At 40.9% G+C, this 24,902-nt stretch overlaps 1 protein-coding gene across 1 annotated transcript in view; it reads right to left on the reverse strand.

The window, feature by feature from the left end:
* The window catches only part of sntg2 (syntrophin, gamma 2), a 158,107-nt gene that overhangs the window by 67,862 nt on the left and 65,343 nt on the right, over window positions 1-24,902 (reverse strand). The window contains exon 9 of the mRNA XM_033642235.2: window positions 9,255-9,379. Within this exon, the coding sequence (XP_033498126.1) occupies window positions 9,255-9,379 (125 nt within the window). The remainder of the gene's footprint in view (window positions 1-9,254; window positions 9,380-24,902) is intronic.

A 24,902-nucleotide genomic window follows, 5' to 3' on the forward strand; every position in this document is an offset into this window, starting at 1 on the left:
ACTTAAACGAAGCTTAAAGCCTTTTATCTCTCAGCTGCCTGTAAATGTATTTATTAACCAAAATTAGAAAAGCTTCACATACATAATACGTACTGACAAATGCATTGGTCAGAGAGGTCAAGAGAAATGTGGGGCCAGAAGCTGAAGTTGTGACTAGCAGGGCTAGTTGGTAAACTGCTGTAGCTGGAGAGCTAACCAGCCACTCCAGACACAATAGCTCCAAGAGCTCCCCTCTATTTCCTCTCTACTGTCCTGTTTATTCCCTGTCACTGCACACCATTGTGTTACATTAAAAGTTATTGAGGAGAGAGAATAAAGCTTTCTGAGCTAACAGCCAGTTAGCAAACGTATTGGCTCGTTAGCTTAATTTGGTTGCTAAAAGGAATACACAGCAGAGCTGCCAAGCGTCACGCTTTGAGTGTGACAGTCACGCAATTTGACCCATTCTCACACCACATGCCACACTTGACATTTCTCACGCTTATATTTCCCCATTCAATACTCTATATTTATTTTTTTCATGATAATAAACTTTGGTCCTCGCGGCTTGCCGTAGTTCAAGTAACTCTGATTAACTGACCGAGATAACCAATCCCAGACCAATCCATCAGTCCTTTGTGCCTAAATCTAACCAACCACGGAAGGCACCACGCAATATAAACCAATCAGAAGCAACGTAAGGCGGGTCTTGGTGTCTCTAACTATCTTTCACACACAACAGCGCCGACATTTAAAACCCACTCGATGTTCTCCTGCTTGCTAGAAGACGGACGGTAGGTAACTACCCAATTTTGTTCACTGTTGATTCGCTGTTTCTCCTTGAGTTTCCTAGTTAATATGTACTGTTTTAAGGCTGCTATAAGTCTATCATTGTCCTGTATTTGTTGCAGAGCTGTGTAACATTTATTTGCCTCTTCTCTTGGCCAGTTCACACTTGAAAAAGAGACTCTAACGTTAGTCTCAATGTGTGTGTGTGTGTGTGTGTGTGTGTGTGTGTGTGTGTCAGAGTTACAGACTTGTAAATATCAATTTAGACCCTCCTAAAGCAGTGTTTCTCAAAATTCTAAATTTCAAGGTCTATCCTTAACTCTGACAGTGTACAAATGGAACCAAATGGACCCATTTGGTTCCATTTGTACACTGTCAGAGTTACAGACCTTGTAAGGGTCAATTTAGACCCCCCTAAAGGAACCCACAGAGTCCCTGGAATCCACTTTGAGAACCACTGTAAAACTAGCATTAGGAGGCCACAGTGCAGGGAGAGCCGCTGGCATGGAGGTGAGGACATCAGTCTTAAGGTATAAATCAACATTAAAACAGGCCAAATTGATGTTAAAAAAGGCCAATTTTTTTCCGAACGCATCATGACACTAAAGTCTCACTCTTGTCATTTTCTGAAACTTGGCAGCCCTGACACAGTGTATTCTTAAGACATATCTGTACCATTAACTACTTTCTCATAACTATCTGCAAACCACTGTTATGTTGTGGAACAGTTTTTACTCCAAAAGAGACAGTTAAATAAAAGTGAATGGTGCAATGCAGCTAATGAGCTGAGATAGCTTCCTGTATTTTGATTTCTCTAGCTGTCCATCCCAGGCCCCCAGAAAAGAAGCTCTGCCTTGCAGCCAATATTTCCCTGTGGCCACTCGCGATATTGCAGCGAAAAAAAATCCAAAAGCATTACCAAAAAGCATTGTCGCTATAGACCACCACTGTAAAAGAAACATCTTTAAAACTGTGAACCTCAAAACTGCAAACGAAGTCAATTTTGAGTCTTTTCATTCCTAAGTTTTGAGCCATGGTGGTTTTCAATTTGTAAAACTTTCCTCAGACTGAGAGAAGCGATTTTAAAACATCATCATCACAATATAAAGTTTATGAGCTGAGCGGGAACTCGCGGGAGAGGCCAGCAGGCAAAACACTACTGCGCATCTTCAGTGGGCCACATACCGCAGAAGTTAACCTCGAAAGCTAGAAAACTTTTCTGGCGTATGCGCCAGGTGAGCAACTCCATTGGAATGAATAGGCACCAACTTAGCATCCAGTATCTTCTTATTTTTAAAATCTAGGGGCTTTAGAGCCAATTTCCCTTTAAAGGCCAAACAGTGGATTCACATCCATCACATAATGTCTTAAGGCCCTTCCACAGTGTGGAAGCAGTGCCGATCATCCGGGTAATTTCATACCCTGCAGTTTACATTTATTGGCTTCATGTGCCACTGAGCAGCTTTGATAGGAATGAACAGAGCCCCGCCTCCAACGCTGTATCTAGTTCCCTTTATCCATTTATCTATTATTCCAGCTGTCCCCTCAGAGTGTGAGTTCGCACAGTTTAATTTTGCCTTTCTTTCCACTAAATGTATTAATTTTTGCCCGAAATTTTACTGTATTAAGTCCTGGTGTAGAGGTCTTGATAGAGATATAACACATAAATAAATACATCAGAGAACACAATACCTGATAAACAAAAGCCCCACAATACAACATTATTTATTTGTTAACAAGCTTCACCCTGGGCACATGTCCATTTTAGGATGAGGTGAAACCACAAAATTTGAGTTCCAAATAAAAAGCATGAGTTTCTTACATTAACTGTTTGAAAATAACAATCTGAAAATAAAATAACTGAATTAAATGCAAAAGGTCCAATGAATCTGCTTTCGACTATCTTACAATATAATGACAAAAACTCAGTCTGTCTGTGTGTCTGTTCCACGTTCTTCTCCTCACTGACTTGGTCAATCCATGTGAAATTTGGCACAGTGGTAGAGGGTCATGGGAGGATGCGAATGAAGCAGTATTACACCAATTGGCCAAAGGGGGGCGCTATAGCAACCGATTGAAATTGCAAACTTTGAATGGGCATATCTCATGCCCATATGTCGTAGAGACATGAAACTTTGCACAGAGATGCCTCTCCTCATGAGGAACAAATTTGTCTCAAGAATCCATAACTTCCGGTTATATAGATTTTCCACCATTTTGAATTTTTTGAAAAACACTTCAAATCGATCTCTTCCTAGAAAGTTTGACCGATCTGCATGAAACTGGGTGAACATAATCTAGGGACCAATATCTAAAGTTCCCTCTTGGCAAAAGTTGGAAAACTTACTAAAACTGAGCTTCTATAAGGCAATGAATATTGCGGAGGGCGTGGCTCATCACATAAAGGTGTATAACATCTCAAGGGTTTCACCCATCACCACGCAACTTTGTAGGCATATGACCACACATAATCTGAGGGGATCCCTCCATTATTGACCCATCAAACAAAATGGGGGCGCTAGAGAGCTAATTTCTTATCTAGGCCTAACCGCCATATCGATTTTTATTAAACTTGGTAGATATGTAGAACAGGACGCCTCAAGGTGACTGGAGAAATTTAACTCTAATTAGCAACTGGGTGACGTTATAACAACAGAAAAATGCTTGAAAATGGCTAAAATGCGACTGATCGCTGTGGCTCCCCCTGTGGCCGAATGTCGTTGTTTTTTTCTAATTTTTGGTATGACTAAGTCATGGTATGGTATGCTGCTGCAACAAGGGCTAGCTGCACCTTTCCTATGTGAACTACAGCACCAGTGCGCCCCACTTTTAAGTCAATACAACATATAAACACTTTAGCTATCTGCCTTTCAACGTGCTACCTCAACTACTAATGTACAGTTTTAGCCCACTAACTATCCCACTATTGGCAATGGTACTACTGTACTTTCAATAAAGCAATCATACTATCAAATTCACAAAAACTCTGTCTGAATACATTGCTCTTCTTAATGGGTTCAGTTGACTATTTAATCTGTAATTTTCTATGACCTGTATCCCAAACACACACCATGTGAATCTGTACGTGGGCAACTGTGCACTCAATGGGTATGGACTAGTAACTACATAAGAATGAACTTTCTTGTGCCAGTTTGCTAACTGAATAATACTATACAAGACAGATCTGTGATTAAAAGGAATAAAGGAGCACTTGACCTCAAACAGACCTAATGTTTGAGCAGCAGAGGATTATTTCCACTCTGACTGTGATGAGCAAATATCCTACATATTTTATGATTTCATGAAAAAAAAAAACCTTAGGAGTTAAGGTGCCAACAATGAATCCACTTGGCATCCGGCTGGAGTCCTTTGTTTCATGTCATTGCCCATCTCCCTCTCCCCTAATCTCACAACTGTCATCTCTCATCTGTCATGTAAACAAACAAGGGATAAAATTCACTTGTGTTCTGGCAAATGTAAAAGGCAACAGAATGTTGAGTGTTTAAGGTATAAAACCACAACAACCCTCGGTTGTTGTTTGTGTTTTCATTAATTTCAAATAGTTTTTCATGACATATTATTTTGTATCTGTCATTCATATAATTGCATTTCCTTTGGCCACAGATCATTATGGTACTAGAATAAGAACAGAAAAGATTATCATAAATTATCCAACTAACCAACCACCAACCAGTCTGACCATGTTCTTCTGAGATCATCTTGTCAGAGATTCTCAGCTGTTGACCCCTGTTAACATCTGTGTTTGTGCATTCTGATACACCCTGTCAGCCATGTTTTGTAGAGCAGACTCTGATATTGACATGCTCTCTGCCTCCAGGGCTTCTCTGACTGAACTCTGCTATTCCTGATTCAGCACTGGGTTGTTAGAGTTTTAAGCTCCAAATCTCATCAATACATTTCTTCAATATTTCACTCCACACCAAGCAGTCATTAAACTGTTGATTGGACTTAACATCTGGCAGAATTAGTATTACAGTGATTGTGCTTTATCCAAATAAAGCCTGGGGGCAGAGAGGAAGTCTTTCCCGAGGTATTTGAGCGCTCCTCAGACAGTGATGTGGACCGTGCTACGGATAAATAGCAGCTGTTTGACAGTGGATATGTTTTAAACTTCATATTGAGTTTTTAATTTACTTTATGATCATCCAGTCCATAAGTAGGCCTAATTGATAGCTTCTGCGTGCATGTGTCTGTGAGGGGTGTTTTGGTCCAGGTGACCAAAGTGTCATCATCCACCCATGTCGACAGGGGTCCCCATGGCCCCTTAAGCGGACATCAGTGTGCAGCCCAGTTTTTGTGACCATGTGGACCGTACGCTGAGCAAGCTTATCAACTGCACTTGCTCCAATTTTGTTCCAAACTCCAATCAAGCCCAAACCACTTGAGTCAAGCCAGCCACAGCTACCTGGCCATGGTAAAGTTAGTTTTACGTTCTTCTATTTACTCCAGACCCAGCAGCATCTTCGTAAGCCCAGTTCAGACCAAAAAATTGCAACAAGACAAGTTGCAACAGGCAACTACTTGCCATAGGCACATACAGTGAGCAGCAGCAGCAGCAGCAACCTACCATCCAATGCGGGCACACTGTGAATCTTGTTCTAAAACCAACATCAGCCAGCTTGAGTCGAGCTCAGGTCAGCCAGTTTACACCGCTGCAACTTTTCTCTGCAGTGTTCTCAAAGGGTTTCGTCTTGTCACTGGCCTGAACTGGGCTTTAGCTTCACTTTCACCAGATGTCAGCAGTGGGTGGATGAGCTGACTCAGACCCTGAATTATACTATGAATAGAACTGCGTGCTTGACCGTGTGACCACAGCCGTCCTTTGACATTCAGTGCTAAGAGTATGTGCAAGCCTTAAGAGTCTGGGTGCCATCCTGGACAGTATGTTGTCTTTTGAGGCACACATCAACAATGTTACTCGATCAGCATACTTTCATGTAATATTAATTGCCTTCAATAGTCACTGGAAAGCACCCCCACTGTGATTCACACTTTGGTTACATCCCATACTGACTATTGCAGTTCTGTCCTCTTTGGTCTTCAGTGTCTTCATAAACTCCAATTGGTCCAGGCTTCAGCTGCCTGTATCATTAGTAGAACTACCTCCAGAGATCATATCACTGCTGTTCCTCAACAGCTTCACTGGCTTCCTGTTAAATATCATATTGATTTCAAGGTTCAGCTTCTCACCTTTAAGGCCCTTCATAACACTGCCCCTCTGTATCCTTCTGAACTACTTTATATCTACACACTCTCCCGTACTCTCAGATCCTCCTCTGCATTCCAACTCACCTAACCATCTGCCCACTTTATTAACATGGGGTCCACAACCTTCAGCCGTCTGCCCCCCCACCTTTGGAACTCTCTCCCACAAGACATTTGCAGTATTGATTATTTCTCCACTTTCAAATCCCTTCTGAAAACACACCTTTTCAGGCTGGCATATTCGGTCTGATGAAATGGTGACACAGTTTTGCACAGTAGATGACTTTATGATGATGAGAATGTATTCAGTAGTTTTGTTTTAGAATACCTTTTCTCTACAGTTATATATCATACTGTTGCACTGACTCAAAAGCTATAACACATTAAGGTGTATTTTTTTTATTTTTTTTTATGCACCTATACAGTTCCATTTGATGTTTTTAAAAATCATACAATAACCATGTCAATCTATTTATCCATGATGGTAGTAATTATGATAAATGTTATCATGGTTATAATTACCATAATGTCTTTCATTATCAATGATCCAACATTTGATTGGAGCCCTCTCCTCCATTCTCTTGTACTCTAATGACAGTAACCACAGGTTTAAATTTCAGCAGACTTAAGTGGACTTATTTGAAAAACAGTGTTGAACTGGAGCTGCTGTGCTGAAATTGACCGTAACATTTCCTCCTGCAGTAGAATGTGAGTTTCTCTTATCACAGGCAGCTGCCTATGACTTTAAATTGGATAATACCCAATGAGGTATCCAATAAACAAGTTTAATAAACATTTCTAATTAACTCAGCAGTGCATTATTTATTTATCACAACATACCTGCAATTCTTAAATTGTGCAGCTAGGCAAACCCTCAAGAGTAAAAGACTTCTGCTCAGCAAGAGTGAAAGAAATGATAAAGAAAACTGTCTACAGTAAATTATTTCCAATATTAATAATAATTTAGGAAAGCTTTAATTAAACTATCCATAGTTACTCCAACCATAAACACTTTACTGCACTTTAACTTTGAATATCAGTATATTATTAAAACCAAATGGTTACAATAAGGTTGGATTTAAACCGGGAAAGTTACCCAAATATGAAATATGATAAAAGATGATTTCTAATGTTGTTAATCTCTCCTTGTCAGACTTTGACAACAATTCTGTAATTAGTGACTGTCATGAGCATAGACTGTATTAAAGAAGTGGATGTAGCCACTGTGACGTCACCCATTGGTTTGTGGACTACTTGAGGTTGTCACTTTGGCCTTCGCCATCTTGGGTTTTTGGAGCCACAAGTGACCAGTCACTAGAGAACAATGCTTGCATTCTATGTTCCTGCACACCATGGCTACATTACAATTGTACATTTCATACAAATCAGAGCAACATTTCTAAATTGACAGAGCCAAGATAACATGCATATAAGCTAACTTCATCTTCACAGGATGGAAGAGATGGTGGATGGTGTGTCATCTTGGTGTGATGCCTGCCAAGCTGCAGACCACTGTTCGAAACCATCCAGTAAACAGTAAAACAGTAAAACTGGTTGTTTGTTACAGAACTGTCGCTGCGTTTTCAGCAGCGTCTTTGCCATCAAAAGTGGTTGTTTTTTAGCGACCAGTTGTTGTCTTTCCACCGGGGATACTGCCATTAAAAGCAGTTAATTAAGGACCACTTTAGTCAAAGAAAACTTTATTTTCATTTGCAGTATTATCTTTGGTGGTATTGCTCTAATCTGGGGCCTCTCTACCTTTCCGTGGGCCTACGCAGCCTAAGGGAGAGCGAGCACACCTCTCTGCCTTCCACACACATACAAGGAAAGCCTAAGGCTGAGAGAGCAAACCTCCCTGCCCTTCCATGCGCCTACATGGAAAGCCTACGGCAGGAGGGCAGCAGCAAAGACCTCCCAGGAACAGAACAGAACAGCATCAATGACAAACAGAAATGACATTGGTAAGTCAGACATGAAAAGGAGGAGCTGAGGTGGAGGCAGCAACAGTGGGCTGGCCAAAGCAGATTAAATAGGGTGCCCTGAATGAGATTTGCTAATTGGCTGCATAGAAAGGAATCATGTGATCAATCAGCTGATCCATCAGTTGATTGGGCTGTTTGAGATCAGCTGATGTAGCTGGGATGTGAGCTGAACATGTCCTGCCTGAACTAATGCTATGCTTAATTTATTTTTTACTGAGACAACACTGCATTTCTAGCCAGGATACGCCCACCAAGAGTAGGTATTCTAAGCCAAACATTGTTTTTTCCTAACCATGACCAATTGGCTTTTGTGCCTAAACCTATAACCACATGTTAACTCCGTGGTTATTGAAAAGTTTTAATGTATGCACTACATAATAATGTACAAATTTAACCACAAATCTGTGGTTTGTAGAAACATACAATGCCAAAATTTATTCTAGCAATTGGGCTGGACTGAGAACCCATGGACACCACCTTTTCAATCACAAGCTAGCCATGCCCTAAAGCTAACCCTGCTTTATCATCTATTTTAGTCTAAACTGGACCATAACTTACAAAATAAAAATCATGCTTTGTTGAAGAAGACTTGAGACTACTGATTAAACTATATACTCATTAGAATTTTTTTTACTGAGGAAATAAATCAAGTGAGAAGTAGGGTCATTTTCTCATAAACGACAATCGTCCTCCAGTGGAGTCACCCATGGTGTGCCACTGGAAAGAATGCAGATTTAAGGCACTTCTGCATTGGCTTGGTTTCTAAGACCCAAAGATAACCCCTTACTTGTTAATCTAACAAACACAAATAGGAGTAAGATGGAATGACTGAATATGATTCAGCCTTGTATATTAGCAAGCTAAATGGGATCGTTAAGTTAAGACTAACAAATGTTTGGTGCACCATCTGTAATTTCTGTCAAACAATATACCTCCTAGGCTTTTTTGTTTGTTTGTTTCACAGTTTAGAAATAAAAGTACTGATTAAAAAAACTTCTGAAGGAAACAACTGTGAAACTACTGTACACATGAAAATCAATACAAAAAGGACAGCCATAATAATCAAATGCATTTACAAGCTCGACCAGTGTTCTCACAGTCACACCTTCTGAGCCCGGGCCTCACAGCTGCGGTGACCTTTTAAGCCGTTTATGCCCGTGCATAGATATTGGCATTAACGTCCTCTCGCTTTAATGGAAAGTGCTTGCTAAGCCAACAACTGTGCTCAGTGAACTGTGTACCTTAGAGGTGAATTATATCATGCTGGATTACCCTTACCTTAATTTATCTGTGCCAGCTTTGTATCTGGAGACTCTGGCCATCAACAAGGGCAGGGAGACGGCATCCAGCCAGCGCTTCTCATACTTTGGTTCATTAGCTGAGGGCGAAGGAGGTGATGGAGCCTGCGTGGAATACACGAAATACGCAATGAGCTTCAAGCTGCTTTTGATCATTAAGGAGGTGGTGTGGATGCCAACACTTGCACCATATACAGGAACACAGAATTCCTTTCTTAACCTGGGTTAATCAGCTGTACTGTATGTAGACATCAAAATGACATCCTTTTGACACTAAAAATTCCTTTAAAGATAACACCTGCACCATTACTGACTAATGAAAGGCCTGATCTGCTACTGTATACACTCAGAAGCTACCACTGTTATTTGTTTTGTCTTACCTGATGTCACAGGATAACTTTCCAAAATACATTAAAAACAGCAGCACATTTGTGTGCCCAATTATCAAATGTACCACTATCAATTATTTTAACTTTTTGTTTTATGTGCAGAGACCAGTCCCCTTGCTTCATCTCAGCAGGGGGGCATTATTTGTTAATGGAGCAGACAGCAGGGGCCTCGTTTATAAACGTCTGTGAAAAGCCACATTAAATGACTGTTTATATGCACAAAATCTCCCAGTTTTTGCCTTTTTTCCCAAAAAGACAATATTCTTACTAAGCTGTTTACATGGCTAATGAAAATGAATATTCCGCTAATATTCCTGTTTACATGCAGCCGCGGTAGTCCGTGCCCTAACATGTCATTTATCACGTCAGCCGCCGCTTGTGCCAGGATTGTTTTCAAAGATTTGCCAGACCTGTTCGACCATGCGACCAAGCCTCCCACTTTCATTTTGTTAACCACCTTCTTGAAAAGGTTAGTGTTACAATATTTGCGCATATCCAAAAACCTGTTGATATCCAAGTCTCTCATTATGTTTAAAAGTAGAGGTGTTTCTCCATCTGACCAGTAATGTGGGCATTGTGTTTGGGCATGCATCTCTACCCCACAGCCTTGCAAACTGTTTTATCAGCAGGTTTGTGTACAACAGGCATGTCCAAAGTCTGGCCCGGGGGCCAATTGTGGCCCGCAGACCAATTTTAATCAGCCCTCAGCTTGACTTTCAAAATATACCATATGTGGCCCTTTATACAATAATGTTTAATCGAGCAAGATCACTTCCCATTTTTACCCTTCACCTCACATATAGGACTATCATACAGTTTGTAGACAGGCATCACATAGTAATAGTTCATTAAAAAGATAAAAATGGTTGCATTTGTCTCACTTTTTTTTTTTTTTTTTTTAAACCAATTTGCCGGGAGAATCAGTTGGCCCCCAGGTATTTTCACGTGGTTTTATCTGGCCCCCATTCAAAAATGTTTGGACACCCCTGGTGTACAACGTATCCATGATGGCACACAGAGCTGACTGTAAACTGAACAGACACCATGTGTCACAAACTGCAGTAAAAATACTATTTGAGACATATTCTGAATGCCCTGTATACGTGTCCATAAAATGCTATTAAACCCAAAGAATACTGGCATGTTCTACATGTCTTAATCAGAAAATGCTACAATCAGAGTGAGGCCTAATTCAGAATATCCAAACTGAATATGCTGTTTACATGAAATTCAGAATAGTGTCATATTCAGAAAAATAGTGGAATATTAGTGTGCATGTAAACATACCCAATGTTTGTGTGTGCACAAGCAGAAGTGACACTGCTGGTTTGAATGTTTATGATAGTGGATCTCCAAGTGTTGCGTGACATTAAGTTAAGTAGTCACATCAATGTCAAGTCAGTTTTATTAACAGACACCAAATCATATCAAAATTTATCTTGGGACACTTTGCATACAAGCAGCCATACTCCACTAATTAAAATAAATTGAATTAGTTAAATCAAATTAGGCTTTACTTACACTGAACAAAAATTTAACAGCAACGTTTACCATTTTTCACAGGTTCAAGTAAAAGATCCAAGACTTTGGTATCAAAAGGTTACTCTAAAATGTGCAGTCTGATCACACACCACAATGCCATAGATGTCAGAAGTATTGAGGGAGTGTTCCGTTGATATGCTGACTGCAGGAATGTCAACCAGAGTTGTTACCTCTGAACGGTATGTTAATTTCACGACCGTAAGTCGACCCCACTGTTGTTTCCATTAATTTGGCAGTACATCCAACCGGCCTCACTACCACAGACCACATGTAACCACATCAGATTGTTGAGACCAGCCACCAGAACAGTTGATGCAACAACTGGTTTGCACAACCAAAGAATTTCTGCATAAACCATCAGAAACCATCTCAGGGAAGCTCATCTGCATGCTCATTGTCCTCACCAGGGTCTTGACCTGACAGCAGTTCCTCAACCTAACCTACATGTGCTGTTCTGAGGCCGGTTGGATGTACAGCCAAATTCAGGGAAATAGCATTGGAAACATCCTATGGTAGTAAAATGATCATCCCAAGGCACACCTGTGTAGTAATGATCCTGTTAGCATCCTGATATGCCACACCAGCCAGCTGGATGGAGAAGTGCTCATGAATATTGATTTGAACAAATTTGTGATCAAGATGAGAGAGATATCTGTTGAGTGCATAAAAAAAGTCTTAAATCTTTAACTTAAACCTGCAAAAAATAAGAGCAAAAACAAAAGTGTTATGTTTAAGTTGTTCAGTGTATAATGATTTAATTTCTACAATGTTGCTTCAATCCAATAACTCACCGTCTGCATGGCCAAGTTCCCCTGTCTACAAAATGTTTGTCGGCATGGGTCAGAGCTTCCCTACAGGTGTGCACATTTACTCATCAAGTTTATTTTTACAGATTTTACAGACCAATTTTTGTGTGGGAGGTGGTGTATGCCTCCCACAATGGCTATAAAATGAGGCTCCAGAGCAGTGACAGCCACATTATTATTTTTTTTCCAGTGTTTCTGGTTATGTACTTAAGATATGAGCCAGCCTCTGCATTAAACTGAACACATTTTTGCTTTTGATATTTCAAAATGTTCAATTACCCTCACCTTTGAAAAATCATGTCCTTTTTCAGACTGGTGGAGAGAGAACATCTGGAATTCTCATTTAGGTGTTCATTTAAGTTAGTTTTTAACAGAGGGGTTTATTGATACATCATCTAGAGCTCTATTTAAATATCATTTTATTGTTTAAAAAAAAAAGGCAAAATTAACTTAATATGGCTGTGTGAAAAAAGATTCTGCCGAAACCTTTGACTCTGAATATGTCAAAATGAAACAAGACTTTTGGACCTGGCTTAAACCAATGTTCAGAATTCGGTTATGAAAATGTAGGCAAATTAGGGCATATTTAATGAGACAATGGCCCATATTTAAACCTAAAATTTGTATGCCTCAGCGCACGAGGCAAAGTCTCTCGCGGACGCTCAAGAAGCACAACTGGGGGCGTCGGTGGCTTAGTGGTAGAGCAGGCGCCCCATGTACAAGGCTGTTGCAGTAGCGGCCCGGGTTTGAATTCAGCCTTTGGCCCTTTGCTGCATGTCATCCCCTCTCTATCCCCCCTTCACGCTTGCCTGTCCTGTCCATTATAGGCAAAATGGCCCAAAAAATATCTTAACAAAAAAAAAAAAAAAAAAAAAGAAGCACAACTGTCAAAAATATTTGTGGCAGCTTTGGGCTCTAGTCGCTCATCACGTGAATCATGCGAACGTTTGATCATGCTTGTCAATTTAAAGGAGCCGCAAAGTGTACTACTGGCTTGAAAGTAGCGTAGTTGCTGCTTGCTGTTGTCCAGTCAAAAAGTCAGTCAGATGCTTTGCTTTGTCATCCCATTCAAACCAAGCAAAGAAGGCTTGCATGCTACATCACAACATTAGCCTGCAATTCTCTCCTCTATTACTAACATTACACACTTTAAATCTCACAAGACAACGCAGTCCCAAGCCTCACTCTTTTTATTTTGGTCTCTGTAACCAAACAGCGACACATTATAAAGGACAGAGTGGGCGCGAACGCAAGTAATCAACTTCTCGATATCCACTGTCGGAGTGTGCTGTAGGAACCAAAGTTACATGGCTTGTTCTCTGCATGGGACCCGCTTCATCAAAGCACGTCAGCATTCCAACTGGTTGCAACCAGGTTGCCCAAGACGCCCAAGCCACCCAAGACGCCCAAGTCGCCTAAGTCACTGGGCTCTCAATGAAAATGAATGACTTCTGCCGTTGTGGAAGCTCTGGTCACTGTTGGTTTGAACGTACGGTTACAGTTTACATCCATGTCAATAAAACCATGGATGCACTGATGACACACATCTTGCCACCAGCAACACATAAGATCAAAACAATCAGCACAGTTTCAATATTAGTGTCGCCAATTCAGTATCTGACCAAATGTCTCCCCTTCTGTGTGTTTGCAGAACATTACGATGGTACAATGAAGCTGACCTTATGGATTTAAAATGTTATCATTTCATCATTTTATTCTATTAGACATTTGTGTGAAATTTGGTCATAATTTGAATTAGATGAATTCTTGAGCTGTGGCCAAAAACATGTTTTGTGAGGTCACAGTGACCTTGACCTTTCACCTCCAAATTCTAATTAGTTCATTCATAGGTCCAAGTGGATGTTTGTAGCAAAATTGAGAAAACTCCCTGAAGGTCTTCATGAGATATTGTATTCATGAGAATAAGACCGGCACAAGGTCACAATGACCTTGATCTTTGACCATCAATTTTCAGTCAGTTCATCGTTGAGTCCATGCTTATGCCACATTATAAAAAAATCCCTCACAGTGTTCTTGAGGTACTGCATTAAAAAAAAAATGGACAAACAAGGTCATAGTGACCTTGACCTTTGATCTATGACCACCACAATCTAATCAGTTCATCACTGAGCCCACGTGGACAATGGTGCCAAATTTAAAGAAATCTCCTCTAGGTGTTCTTGAGATATCCCATTTAAGAGAATAGGATGGACAAATGTATGGATGATGGATGTCGATGGATGCATGGACATACAGACAGACAATCTGAAAACTAATGCCTTCTGCCAAAAAAAATAAATAAAGTTGGCAGTATAATGACAATATATGAGGTCATAAGCATTCATTTTCTGTCTTCACTGTATACAGACACATGCACAGGAAACAAACAAAAAAGAAAATATTTTGCTACCTTTCCACACCCACACACAAGTGGGTCCAGAAAAAAACGGACCCAAAGTGGATAAAAAAAGATGGACAAACAATGCCTCTTGATGTGTTGTGGTGTTATGAGGGCGTGTTAGGGAAAAATACACTTGCTGTTTAAATTGATGGATTACATTTATCTTGGCAGCGGTTTTTCTCCGTGAGCTCTTTATAATGGATTTTTTGAAAACCTTGAGCTTGCAGTATGAGCTTCTGACTGTGGCAAACACACAGGTGCATTTAGCCTTTTCGTAGTCAATAATGAGCATTAGAAGAAGCTGAAATTGCAGCTTAAAGGTGCCTGGTTTATAGCAATAATAAATGTGTTAATGTGGCATGAAAACAGCTTTGCTTTTGAAAGCTGTGCTCTGGGGTTATGGGTGCTTCCTGATGATGGCAATACACATTATGGCAAGCAGGACGTCAAATTACTTTAGAATGCACTTTACAGTAATACACTATCACTATAATGGCCAACACTTGTTTTCCTATATTAGCAGTCTACTGCTCATATTACGTCTGATAGGCCACTCTGTGCCTCTTGTTAACAGTGTCTCTCGTTCAACCTCTTTTGTGCCAAAGTTTTCTATTTGACAATGGCTTAAAGGATTTGTATAACTAACTGAAATTATGGGTGATTAGTGTACAACAGCAAGGACATCCTTTACAAAGAAAAAAAATGCAAAGGTAAGTCAAGGCAGTATGTACCAGTCAGTGACAACATTAAAACCACTGACTGGTGAAGTGAATAACATTGATCATCTCATTACAATTGGAAAACCTTTGGTTCTGGCATTCATGTTGATGCTACAACACTGTTGCCGAATAAATACACCCCCTAATGACAATGGCATTCCACATAAGCAGCGCCCCCCTAGCAGGACAGTGTGCCCTGTCACACCCCAAAAAATGCTCAGGAATGGCCTAAGGAATGTGACAAAGAGCCCAAGGTATCAACCTGGCCCCCAGCTTCCCAGATCGCAATCCGATCAAGCATCCATGGGGTGCATTGGTACTGATCCTAAGAGGTCATACTGTGGATTATACTTGGCTCTGACCTGTCGTGGAATGGACAAATGACCTCTGGGGGTGTCCTGTGGTGTCTGGCACAAGAGCATTGGTGGCAGATCCTCTGAGCCCTTGTGGGTAACAAGGCAGGGTAGTTGCACTTCCAATGGATGCTCGATCTGTTTGGAATCTGGGGACTTTGGAGGCCAAGTTGATGCCTTGAGCTCTTTGTCACGTTCCTCAGGCCATTCCTGAGCAGTTTTTACAGTGTGGCATGGCACATCGTCCTGCTGAGGGTGGGACTGCCATCAGGGATTGCCGTTGCCATGAAGGGGTGTACTTGGTCTGCAACAGTGTTTGGGTGGGTGGCGTCAAGAGGCATCCACATTAATGCCAGAACCCAAGGTTTCCCGTCAGAACATTGGTGTGTAAAAAGAATCGGCTGCAGCTGTCTGACCTGTAAATACAGTGTTACAGTAGTCTATCGAGCCTACAGTACTACAGATAAACACCTGGGCATGTTTTCATACATCTTGCTGAGACACAAGTTCTTTCAGAAGCAGAATCCCAAGTAAGATAATAACTTCCAAAAAGACGTTTATACAACAACAGTAAAGGAACTAAGGTAAATAACAATACAAATTCTAAACAGAGATTCCCAAATTTTCCTGGAGAGTTCATTCTAGAGAAGGCAAGCTCAGTGAGCAATGGCTGCATGCCCGAAAGATTTTTTTATTTTTTGGTTAATTCGAAGAATCATTAGCATCAGGAGAACATTAAGGAAACGATTGTGTATAGAGTAACTGGAGACTGTAGATGAAGGAAGGAGCCAGTCTATCTAATGCCTTGTAAGTCAATTTAAATCAGACCTCGTTTGGATTGAGTGCACAGACATCAAGACGGGTGTTTTATAATCAAACTTGTTTGATACTGTAAGGACTTTGGCAGCTTTGGTAGAATGTACACACAGAACAAAAGTGGTCTAAGTACTGATCCCTGTGGGATTTGTGTTCAACCTCAGAGCAGGAAGATACAGTATTATTGTACACAACAGTGTCTTGTTACTCAGATATGAGTGAATCCAGGCAAGGACCAGCCCCTTGTGACTGACGAAGCTCTCAAGACGTTCTTGGTGGGCATCATGGTCTACAGTCTCACATGCCGCCCTCAGATCTTGTAATAGCAGGATACATGTAAGATCAGAATCTGTGACAGTTAGTTAGGAAGTCGTATGCTAACCTGGTCAATGCAGTTTCGGTAGAGTGTTTACATCTGAACCCAGACTAAAACTCATGAAGAGAACTGCTACTAGATAGATGGTTCCTTTTGAACTCAGAGCCCATGTTTTTTTTTACAGTTTGACCATGAGGGCAAAATTCTAAATCTGTCTGTACTGGCTTAGAGTTTGAGAACAGAGGTTAGGTACTTTTCCAGTGTTTTAAAAGCAGTGGGTACAAAACCAGAACAAAAAGATTTATTGATGATTCTGATAAGACAGCATTCTTGTAGCCATCAGTTTTTGTGAGGTTGCCTGGAATGGAGTCTGGCGCACATATGGTTGGTTTAGAACTTGTAACAATTTTGGCAAAGCACACCAAAGCATATTTATCCAGAGATTCATTTCATTTTTATTATTACTGGTAATAAAGTAAAAATTGTGGCTTCACAGCACAAAACCCTAGACTGGGACAAGTTTCAGGTGTCTCTAAAATGGTTCAAACTTTAAAGGTTTAATGAAGCCCCCACCGAGACTGATGGCAGTGCATCAAAAGCATTCATTCTAAAGGTCCTGAAGCACAATGTGTTGACAAAAGTTTTAGTAGCTGGAAGAGTGCCACATTTAAATGCAAATCACACCACACTTAATGAAGAACAGATGCATTACGCATTATCTAATGAGTTACAAGCTTAGGGATCAAATGAGTGAAGCTTTAGCAACATCAAACAGTGAATCATTCCCGCAGCTAAAGATTATCTGTCAGCACAAAATCCCCAAACTCCTCAAAATAACGGCAAACAATCTGATGTAGCCCCTGTAGCGTAATACACACAGTACAGCTAGGTGTGTTCATCACAAAAGAACCAAATCACCTGCCGTCCCCTGAGTTCAAAATGGCTGAACATATTACCCGAGCATTGAAATAGCCTCTGGCTGGAATGTAGTCAAGAGTGAACAGCAGAGGAAAACTGCCTACCTTTGCAAAGTGAGCTGCACGTCATTGCTGCACTACAACATGTCGCATACAGACCCCTGTCAGCTCCTCACCAGTAATTACTACATTTCTGAAGAAATTATCATCCTTTGCTCCATTTATGTCAACCCGGAACAAAATGTTTCAGTTAAGTCTCGAGCGCAGCTCTGCAGAGAGTAGGTGAGGTGGCAGGAAATAGAAAACTATCAGGCTGTCAAAGTGGATTACACTCACAATGCACCTGCTTCTACTATGGAGCTGTAAAACAGGAACTCGAGCCACAGTGTTGTTCTTCACATCAGTCAAACTCTCCTTCATGAATATTGATACTTCAGAGGTGAACTAAGCATAATTATTTGAAAGCATGTGAATGAATTAGGAAGGTGCCAGGACTAGGGTGCACTGAAAAAGAAAACTTTATCAGTCATTTAAATGTCAAGAGAGCCTACTGACGTCAAAGCTGAGTGGATTCTAATCACCTACAGAGGAGGAGAACGCTTGAGTTGCACGAGTGCTCGGAGAGGAGAAACTTATACATGATTGGACATTTGTATCAACAAAAACATTGCCGCACACTGTAGCAACAACAAAGACACACTGTCAGTAAGATACAGTCACAGTGAAAATCTTAACACTCAACAAATTCTGTGTTTAAGTATTAAAATACTAACATTAATCATTATTGTCTCAATGTGCCCACAGCCAACTCTCTTGCCAAAATATTTTTAATTAAATGAGGGCTGGATTGGAACAACCATTTTAGATGTTATTTAAATAAAGCACTTCATCACCATGATGCACGCAACTTGTTTGGTTTTAGATGACAAAGTAAACTAAATTAAAATTCATAATGAGGGAGATTATCTCAAGTATATTTTGGAGGGAACAGGCCTGAGGGAACAGGCCTTCACTAGAAAAAAAAACCAGATTGCACATTGTTCTCATCGTCCCTCACTAACCTGTGGAGAAGGTTTAATCGTAAAAATACTAAATCAACTCATGCCTTTATTTTTGCTAATTTGTACTTTGATTTTAGTAGTTGAAATAGTTGACATGATCTGGAGCAAGCTACCAGTAGGCTAGTTTGCTCAGTTGAAAAAAAGAAGGGAAAAAAAGAAAAGTTCATCTTTGGTACAACAGTGTAGGTAAATTTAAAAAAAAACAACAACAGAGTCTGGGTAAGGGAGTATTATTCTGATAATTCAGAATTTCTAGAGTCTTAATTTCACGAGATAAAAACTTATAATTCTTGAAACTAGTCCATACCCATTGGTAGCTTTGTCACCTTCTACCTATGCCAATCCTCAATGCCTATGTGCAGTTTCACATAGATTGACCACGTCAGTGAGTAGAAAAATATGGGACAGACAGAATGACACACTGACAGTTTCCGTGATTTTGTACAGCATACCATACCATGACCTAGTCATACCAAAAATTAGAAAAATCAAACAAACATTTGGCCACAGGGGGAGCCACAGCGATCGGTCGCATTTTAGCCATTTTTAAGCATTTTTCTGTTGTTATAGCGCCACCCAGTTGCCAATTAGAGTTAAATTTCTCCAGTCACCTTGAGGCGTCCTGTTCTACATATCTACCAAGTTTAGTAAAAATCCATATGGCGGTTAGGCCTAGATAAGAAATTAGCTCTCTAGCGCCCCCATTTTGTTTGATGGGGTCAATAATGGAGGGGTCCCCTCAGATTATGTGTGGTCATATGCCTACAAAGTTGCGTGGTGATCAGTGAAACCCTTGAGATGTAATACACCTTTATGTGATGAGCCACGCCCTCCGCAATATTCATTGCCTTATAGAAGCTCAGTTTTAGTAAGTTTTCCAACTTTTGCCAAGAGGGAACTTTAGATATTGGTCCCTAGATTATGTTCACCGAGTTTCATGCAGATCGGTCAAACTTCCTGGGAAGAGATCGATTTGAAGTGTTTTTCAAAAAAATTCAAAATGGCAGAAAATCTATATAACCGGAAGTTATGGGTTCTTGGGGCAAATTCCTCATGTTCCTCATGAGGAGAGGCATCTCTGTGCAAAGTTTCATGTCTCTACGACATACAGGGCATGAGATATGCCCATTCAAAGTTTGCAATTTCAATCGGTTGCTATAGCGCCCCCCTTTGGCCAATTGATGTAATATTGCTTCATTCACATCCTCCCATGATCCTCTACTACTGTGCCAAATTTCACATGGATTGACCAAGTCAGTGAGGAGAAAAAACGTGGAACAGACACACACAGACAGAGTTTTCGTCATTATAGAGTAAGATTATTGTGATACATTTACCAAAATAACGTAGAGATTATAAAATCATAAATTGAAGTTTTTATTATTTATTTTTTTATTATTTTGGTGAAGGAACCACATCACTTAACTTTGCATGGTTGAATCAACCTCATCACACCACAGACTGTGCCGCTATCGCTCTTTATGTTACTGCACACTAGTAAGATGTAATAAACTGTACTTTGTGTCAGATTTGACCAAAACCAGAATTAATATGCTCTTCATTAGACAGTAAATGAATGCCTTCCCTGCATAAAAATAAACCAAACTCTGCACATGGGTTCAGTCCTGATGGTGGCGCTACATCAACTGTCTAAATTTAAAAATTTTGAAAATTCATTAAAAAATCAACCGTATGTGCTACAATGTTGCATCTTTCACCAAAATGTGGCCCCACTAAGCAGAATTTTTATACACCTGGACATGGCAGGAATTATGATGTTCTTCACTGTTTTTTGCAAAACCTCTAAAACTCATTAAACCTATCCCCTCCTACACTTTTTATTTAAACATCACCAAACTCGATACACAGCATCCTCAGACTGCCCTCCGCTCAGGCATTGTGCTATGTGGAGCAGAGACACATGATATCTGAGATATTTTTAATGGAAAAAGTTATGATCCGAGCAGTTCTGCTGATGGACCCTCCCGTATTTCTCATTTGTCCTCCTCCTCTTCCTTTTATCTACTAACTCTTACTCCTTCTTCTTCCTCCTGAAAAATGCCAAGCCCCGACCCACTGCTTTGCAGCAGCCTTAATAATATTTGGTTTAATGAAATAATGTGTTAGAAGAAGAGAAAGAAGATAATCATACTGGTTAAATTTTTAGCAATATATGATCACACCTAAACACCTGGACACCTAAACGGTGACTATTGGATAATGTGGATGATGATCTGCGTGTTTACTATGAAATATAGAACATTGCTTTCCGGTTCTTTATTTCGAATGCTGACTAAACATTGCTGGCCATCAGGGGCAGAGCCATGCGTTGCAAACATCTGGGGCTCAGTGGCACAATTCCCAAGGGACAATTCTTTTCTATTTACTGCATCTACTAACCTGGAAATCCAGATGCCCCGCCCTCGGCAAATTCGAATTTGCACTGCACGGGGATCTGGCCCCGACGAGCAGAGCCCGCTAAATCGCCATCAGACCCATCAGATCAGTCTATCTGACAGAGGCGGGCTCTGGGCAGGCATAACATGATGAGGACAACGCTGCACTGTAGGAGTCGAAAAGTAAACAGCCAAGATGGCAGCTGCCGAAGGACCGCGTCCATTCAATTTAGCTTTGGAAGAAAAGCTAAGCCAACTACACTTATCTTTCTCCTTGAGAGAGGAACAGAAGACTGCCCTAGAAGCCTTCGCTTCCAGGAAGGACATTTTTGGCGTATTGCCATCGGGATACAGCAAAAGCATAATGTATCAGTTAGCCCCACAGGTCGGCAAACAAATGGGGCTTAGTGCAATGAATACGTCACCTTGTTTTTTGCTATGATTGGCTATCGTGCTATCCAATTGCGTGCGGCGGCATTTAATATGCCTCAGTTAGTACCACCTACAGTAAATGCACTACTTCTCATGCCATTTGAGGTAACAGAATGCCTAAATATCTGTACATCATTTGGCAAAAAACATGATAGTTGCCCAGGAGAACTTAAGACCATCTTGCAATGGGATCACTCTAGCCACAATACAGCAACCTGTGACTTCAACCGAATGTGTGCCAGGGGCATAAAGTATGGGGCAGTGGCTCCTCCCTACTTCCTTCCACCATCCAGTGCCCGTGCTCAGACCACACCTGTCTTCAAATTCAGGCTTCATTTTGAGCTCAACTGCATGTGCAAAGTCTCATCACTGACGAAATCTGACATCAGTCAGACACAGACATATAAACACCTGGCAAAGTACTCGCACCACTTCTGTGTTGGTTTCCAGTAGCTAATATGAAAAAACAGAAGGTAGTAGATCCAGACTGCAGGTAAGCTCTGGGTGTTTATCTAGTATGGGTAATTACTGGGGGGATGCATGTAAGAATGAACAAATTACACTGTATAACTGGGCTACACATTGTAAAGCTCTCTGCATTACCCCATCATGACATGAGGTAAAAGAAACAGTGCTGTTCGCTGCTGCCATGCAGCATTGGAGGAGTCCTTTTGTGATGAGGTATGGCAATTTATTTTTCCGTTGCATCAACTGTCCCTGAACTCACCTCACCTATTTCGACTTCTTTTCCTACATTTCCAGAATGAGTTTCGACACCTCCCAGTGAACTTGGCCTTGCAGCATCCGGCAGTTTAATGTACAGGAATAGAGAGCGATATGAACCTCAAAAAAGCAATGTCTTTTCTGTCAAGAAAATGGGAGCATCATGCACCTCACCCCACCGTGCCCCTTGTGGCTGCGCTGCATTCGGGTTTATTGGGTCTGCTGTCAGTGGAGAAATTGCTGCCTCTTACCCCCTCTCCCATTTCTTCCTGTGTGATTGTTGAGCTTTAATGAAAAATGGTGAGTCTAGAAGTCAAGAAGTCTTTCCTCACTTCCGAGGAACTCAAATTGAAAGCATTTACTGCTAATGCTTGAGACTGTTTCAAACAGTATCCATTTTAATTTCATGTGCTGAAAATATCTAATTCATGGTGACATTTAGCCTTCTGGAACAACAAAATGGACCCAGCTACTCAAGGAGCACTGCTCTCACCTCCTCATGACTGTTAACATGTCTCAGAGTGTTTTGCTGCTTTCATTAAGTGTTTTGGTGAATATTATCAAGGTTACGTTGGTCGACAAAAGAAAAAAAGACCCAAACACAGCCTTGACAGGGGGCCCAAAACATTACTTTAGAATGTAAAATGAAAAGTCTTGGCACGCAGGAGGTCTTAGATTCAGCTCTGCAAAAGCTCAATCAGAAGGAACATATCAGCTTTAGATGTTAAAGATGCCTTTAAGCTGTTTTCTTTGTCAATCCACAAGTTAGCTGTCAAGTGAGCACTCAAACAATTTGGTAAATTATTTAAATTACAGACTTGTCCTCCCAATCTGCTATACTACTGAGTTGTTCAATCAGAATCAGAATCAGAAATACTTTATTGATCCCCGAGGGGAAATTATTGTGTTACAGGTGCTCCTTGCAAGAGAGGAAAGATACATGAAAATATAAGAAATTTAAACAATAGTATTTACGAATATATAGTTAAAATAAATTCAAATATCTATCTATGTTCTATGAATGCCAGTAATAATTCTAATAAAAAGCAGGCTATCCTTAAAGGGACACTGATATGAAACAAACTATGAATAGAAGATTAAAAAACAGTTATCAAAACAGCATTAAGAGATATTTTTGGGCGCTTGGAGGCAGCAGAAAAAGCAAAAACAAAACACTGACACTGCATACAGTATATCTCTTCTCATGGCTTACGGCAACCTGCAGCCCAGGAGCACACGTTGGCAAAGTACATTTATACCAACAACAGATATGTAACATTTGTATGTTACTATGTAGAGGATATTGTGAAACTTTCCATTGATTCAGATTCAAGAACACTCTGGTTAACATGAGGTTAATTTTAGGCACTAGGAAGACTTGGTTTTGGTTTTGAGTTCAAATACACAGTATGGTGGTAGGCTACAATCTCTGCTGTAAATGCTGCCAACATCTCACTAAAAAACAATCCAGTTTTTGTTGTCAACTGGTCTCAGTGGTCTGAGCTTGGCAGCCATCTCAGCTTGGTGACACACCATCCGCCATCCCCTCCACCTTCAGATGACAGCTCATAAACATGCAATCAGAACTATGTTTGCAGAAACATACAACATCAATATTTCTTCTGGTGACTGGGCTGTGGAGCCACATGCGGCTCTTTACTGCATTAGCAAAGAGAGACATGTTTCTTGCCACTTGACAATTCAACTAATATTCACTGTAATGTTCATCCTTGCCCATTACTGAGACAAACATGTAGTGCTTTAGCAGCTTAATGCTCCTCTACATTCGCTAGCTAGTTGCTAAGTATCTTGCTAACTGTGCTGCACAGGCAGAGCACAGTGGTGTTTATCAGGTCTTTTTTGCTGAAAACAGCTGCTGCTGGGGTTTAGTAGAATGCTGATGAGAGCAGTGAGTGTGGACTACGACTGTTCAAAGGTGAAGTGTATAAAGCCCCTTTTACACTGCCAGATTTTCTGCGAATGTTGGGCCGATTTGCCAGCAAGCTGCGAGCGTTTAGATACACATGGCACATTGGCATGTTGATCCAAGGTGCCCAATTTTCCGCCTCGTAGGGTAGTCATATTGGCGGAACCCTTTCAGTTTAAACAGACCGAGGCGGCCTTCTGCAACAGGAGGGGCTGTTGAGGACTTGTGGGAGGAGCTGTTGATGACGCCACACGTGCGAGCCACTGGCGGTGGATAAACAGGAAACAGCTGATAGCAGGAATTAGCGAGCAGCTAATAGCAAGAGGGAAACGCAAACCTGACAGACACTGTAAAGATGAGCAACTGGGGAGACAAATAATTGCGCGCCCTCCTTGGCCTCGCAAACGAAGAGGCCATTAACCGTCAGATGACGGGGACGGTGAAGAACAGGCCGACTTACGAGAGAATCGCCGAAGGACTGACCAGCCGCGGCTTCCCTCTCATGTCACACGCTCCACTTTCGTAGAGCTCCACTTGGTGCGTCAGATCACAATGTTGTTTATTTAGTTCCGACCTACAAACCGGTCCTGAAGAAACACAAGCCGGAACGACGTTTAGTTCCGGTCTGGTCTGAGGAGTCAGTGCAATGCCTCCAGGACTGTTACAGCTGCACTAACTGGGACTTATTCAAAGAAGCTTGTGTTGACTTAGATGAATTGACCGAAACTGTGTCAGCGTATATTACTTTTTGTGAGGAGCTGGTCATCCCACAGAAATCTATTTCCATTTATAAAAACAATAAACCATGGCTCTCCAAATCCGTCAAAGAC

The sequence above is a fragment of the Epinephelus lanceolatus genome, chromosome 15 (genome assembly GCF_041903045.1).
Source record: "Epinephelus lanceolatus isolate andai-2023 chromosome 15, ASM4190304v1, whole genome shotgun sequence".
In the NCBI taxonomy this organism is placed as follows: Eukaryota; Metazoa; Chordata; class Actinopteri; order Perciformes; family Serranidae; genus Epinephelus; species Epinephelus lanceolatus.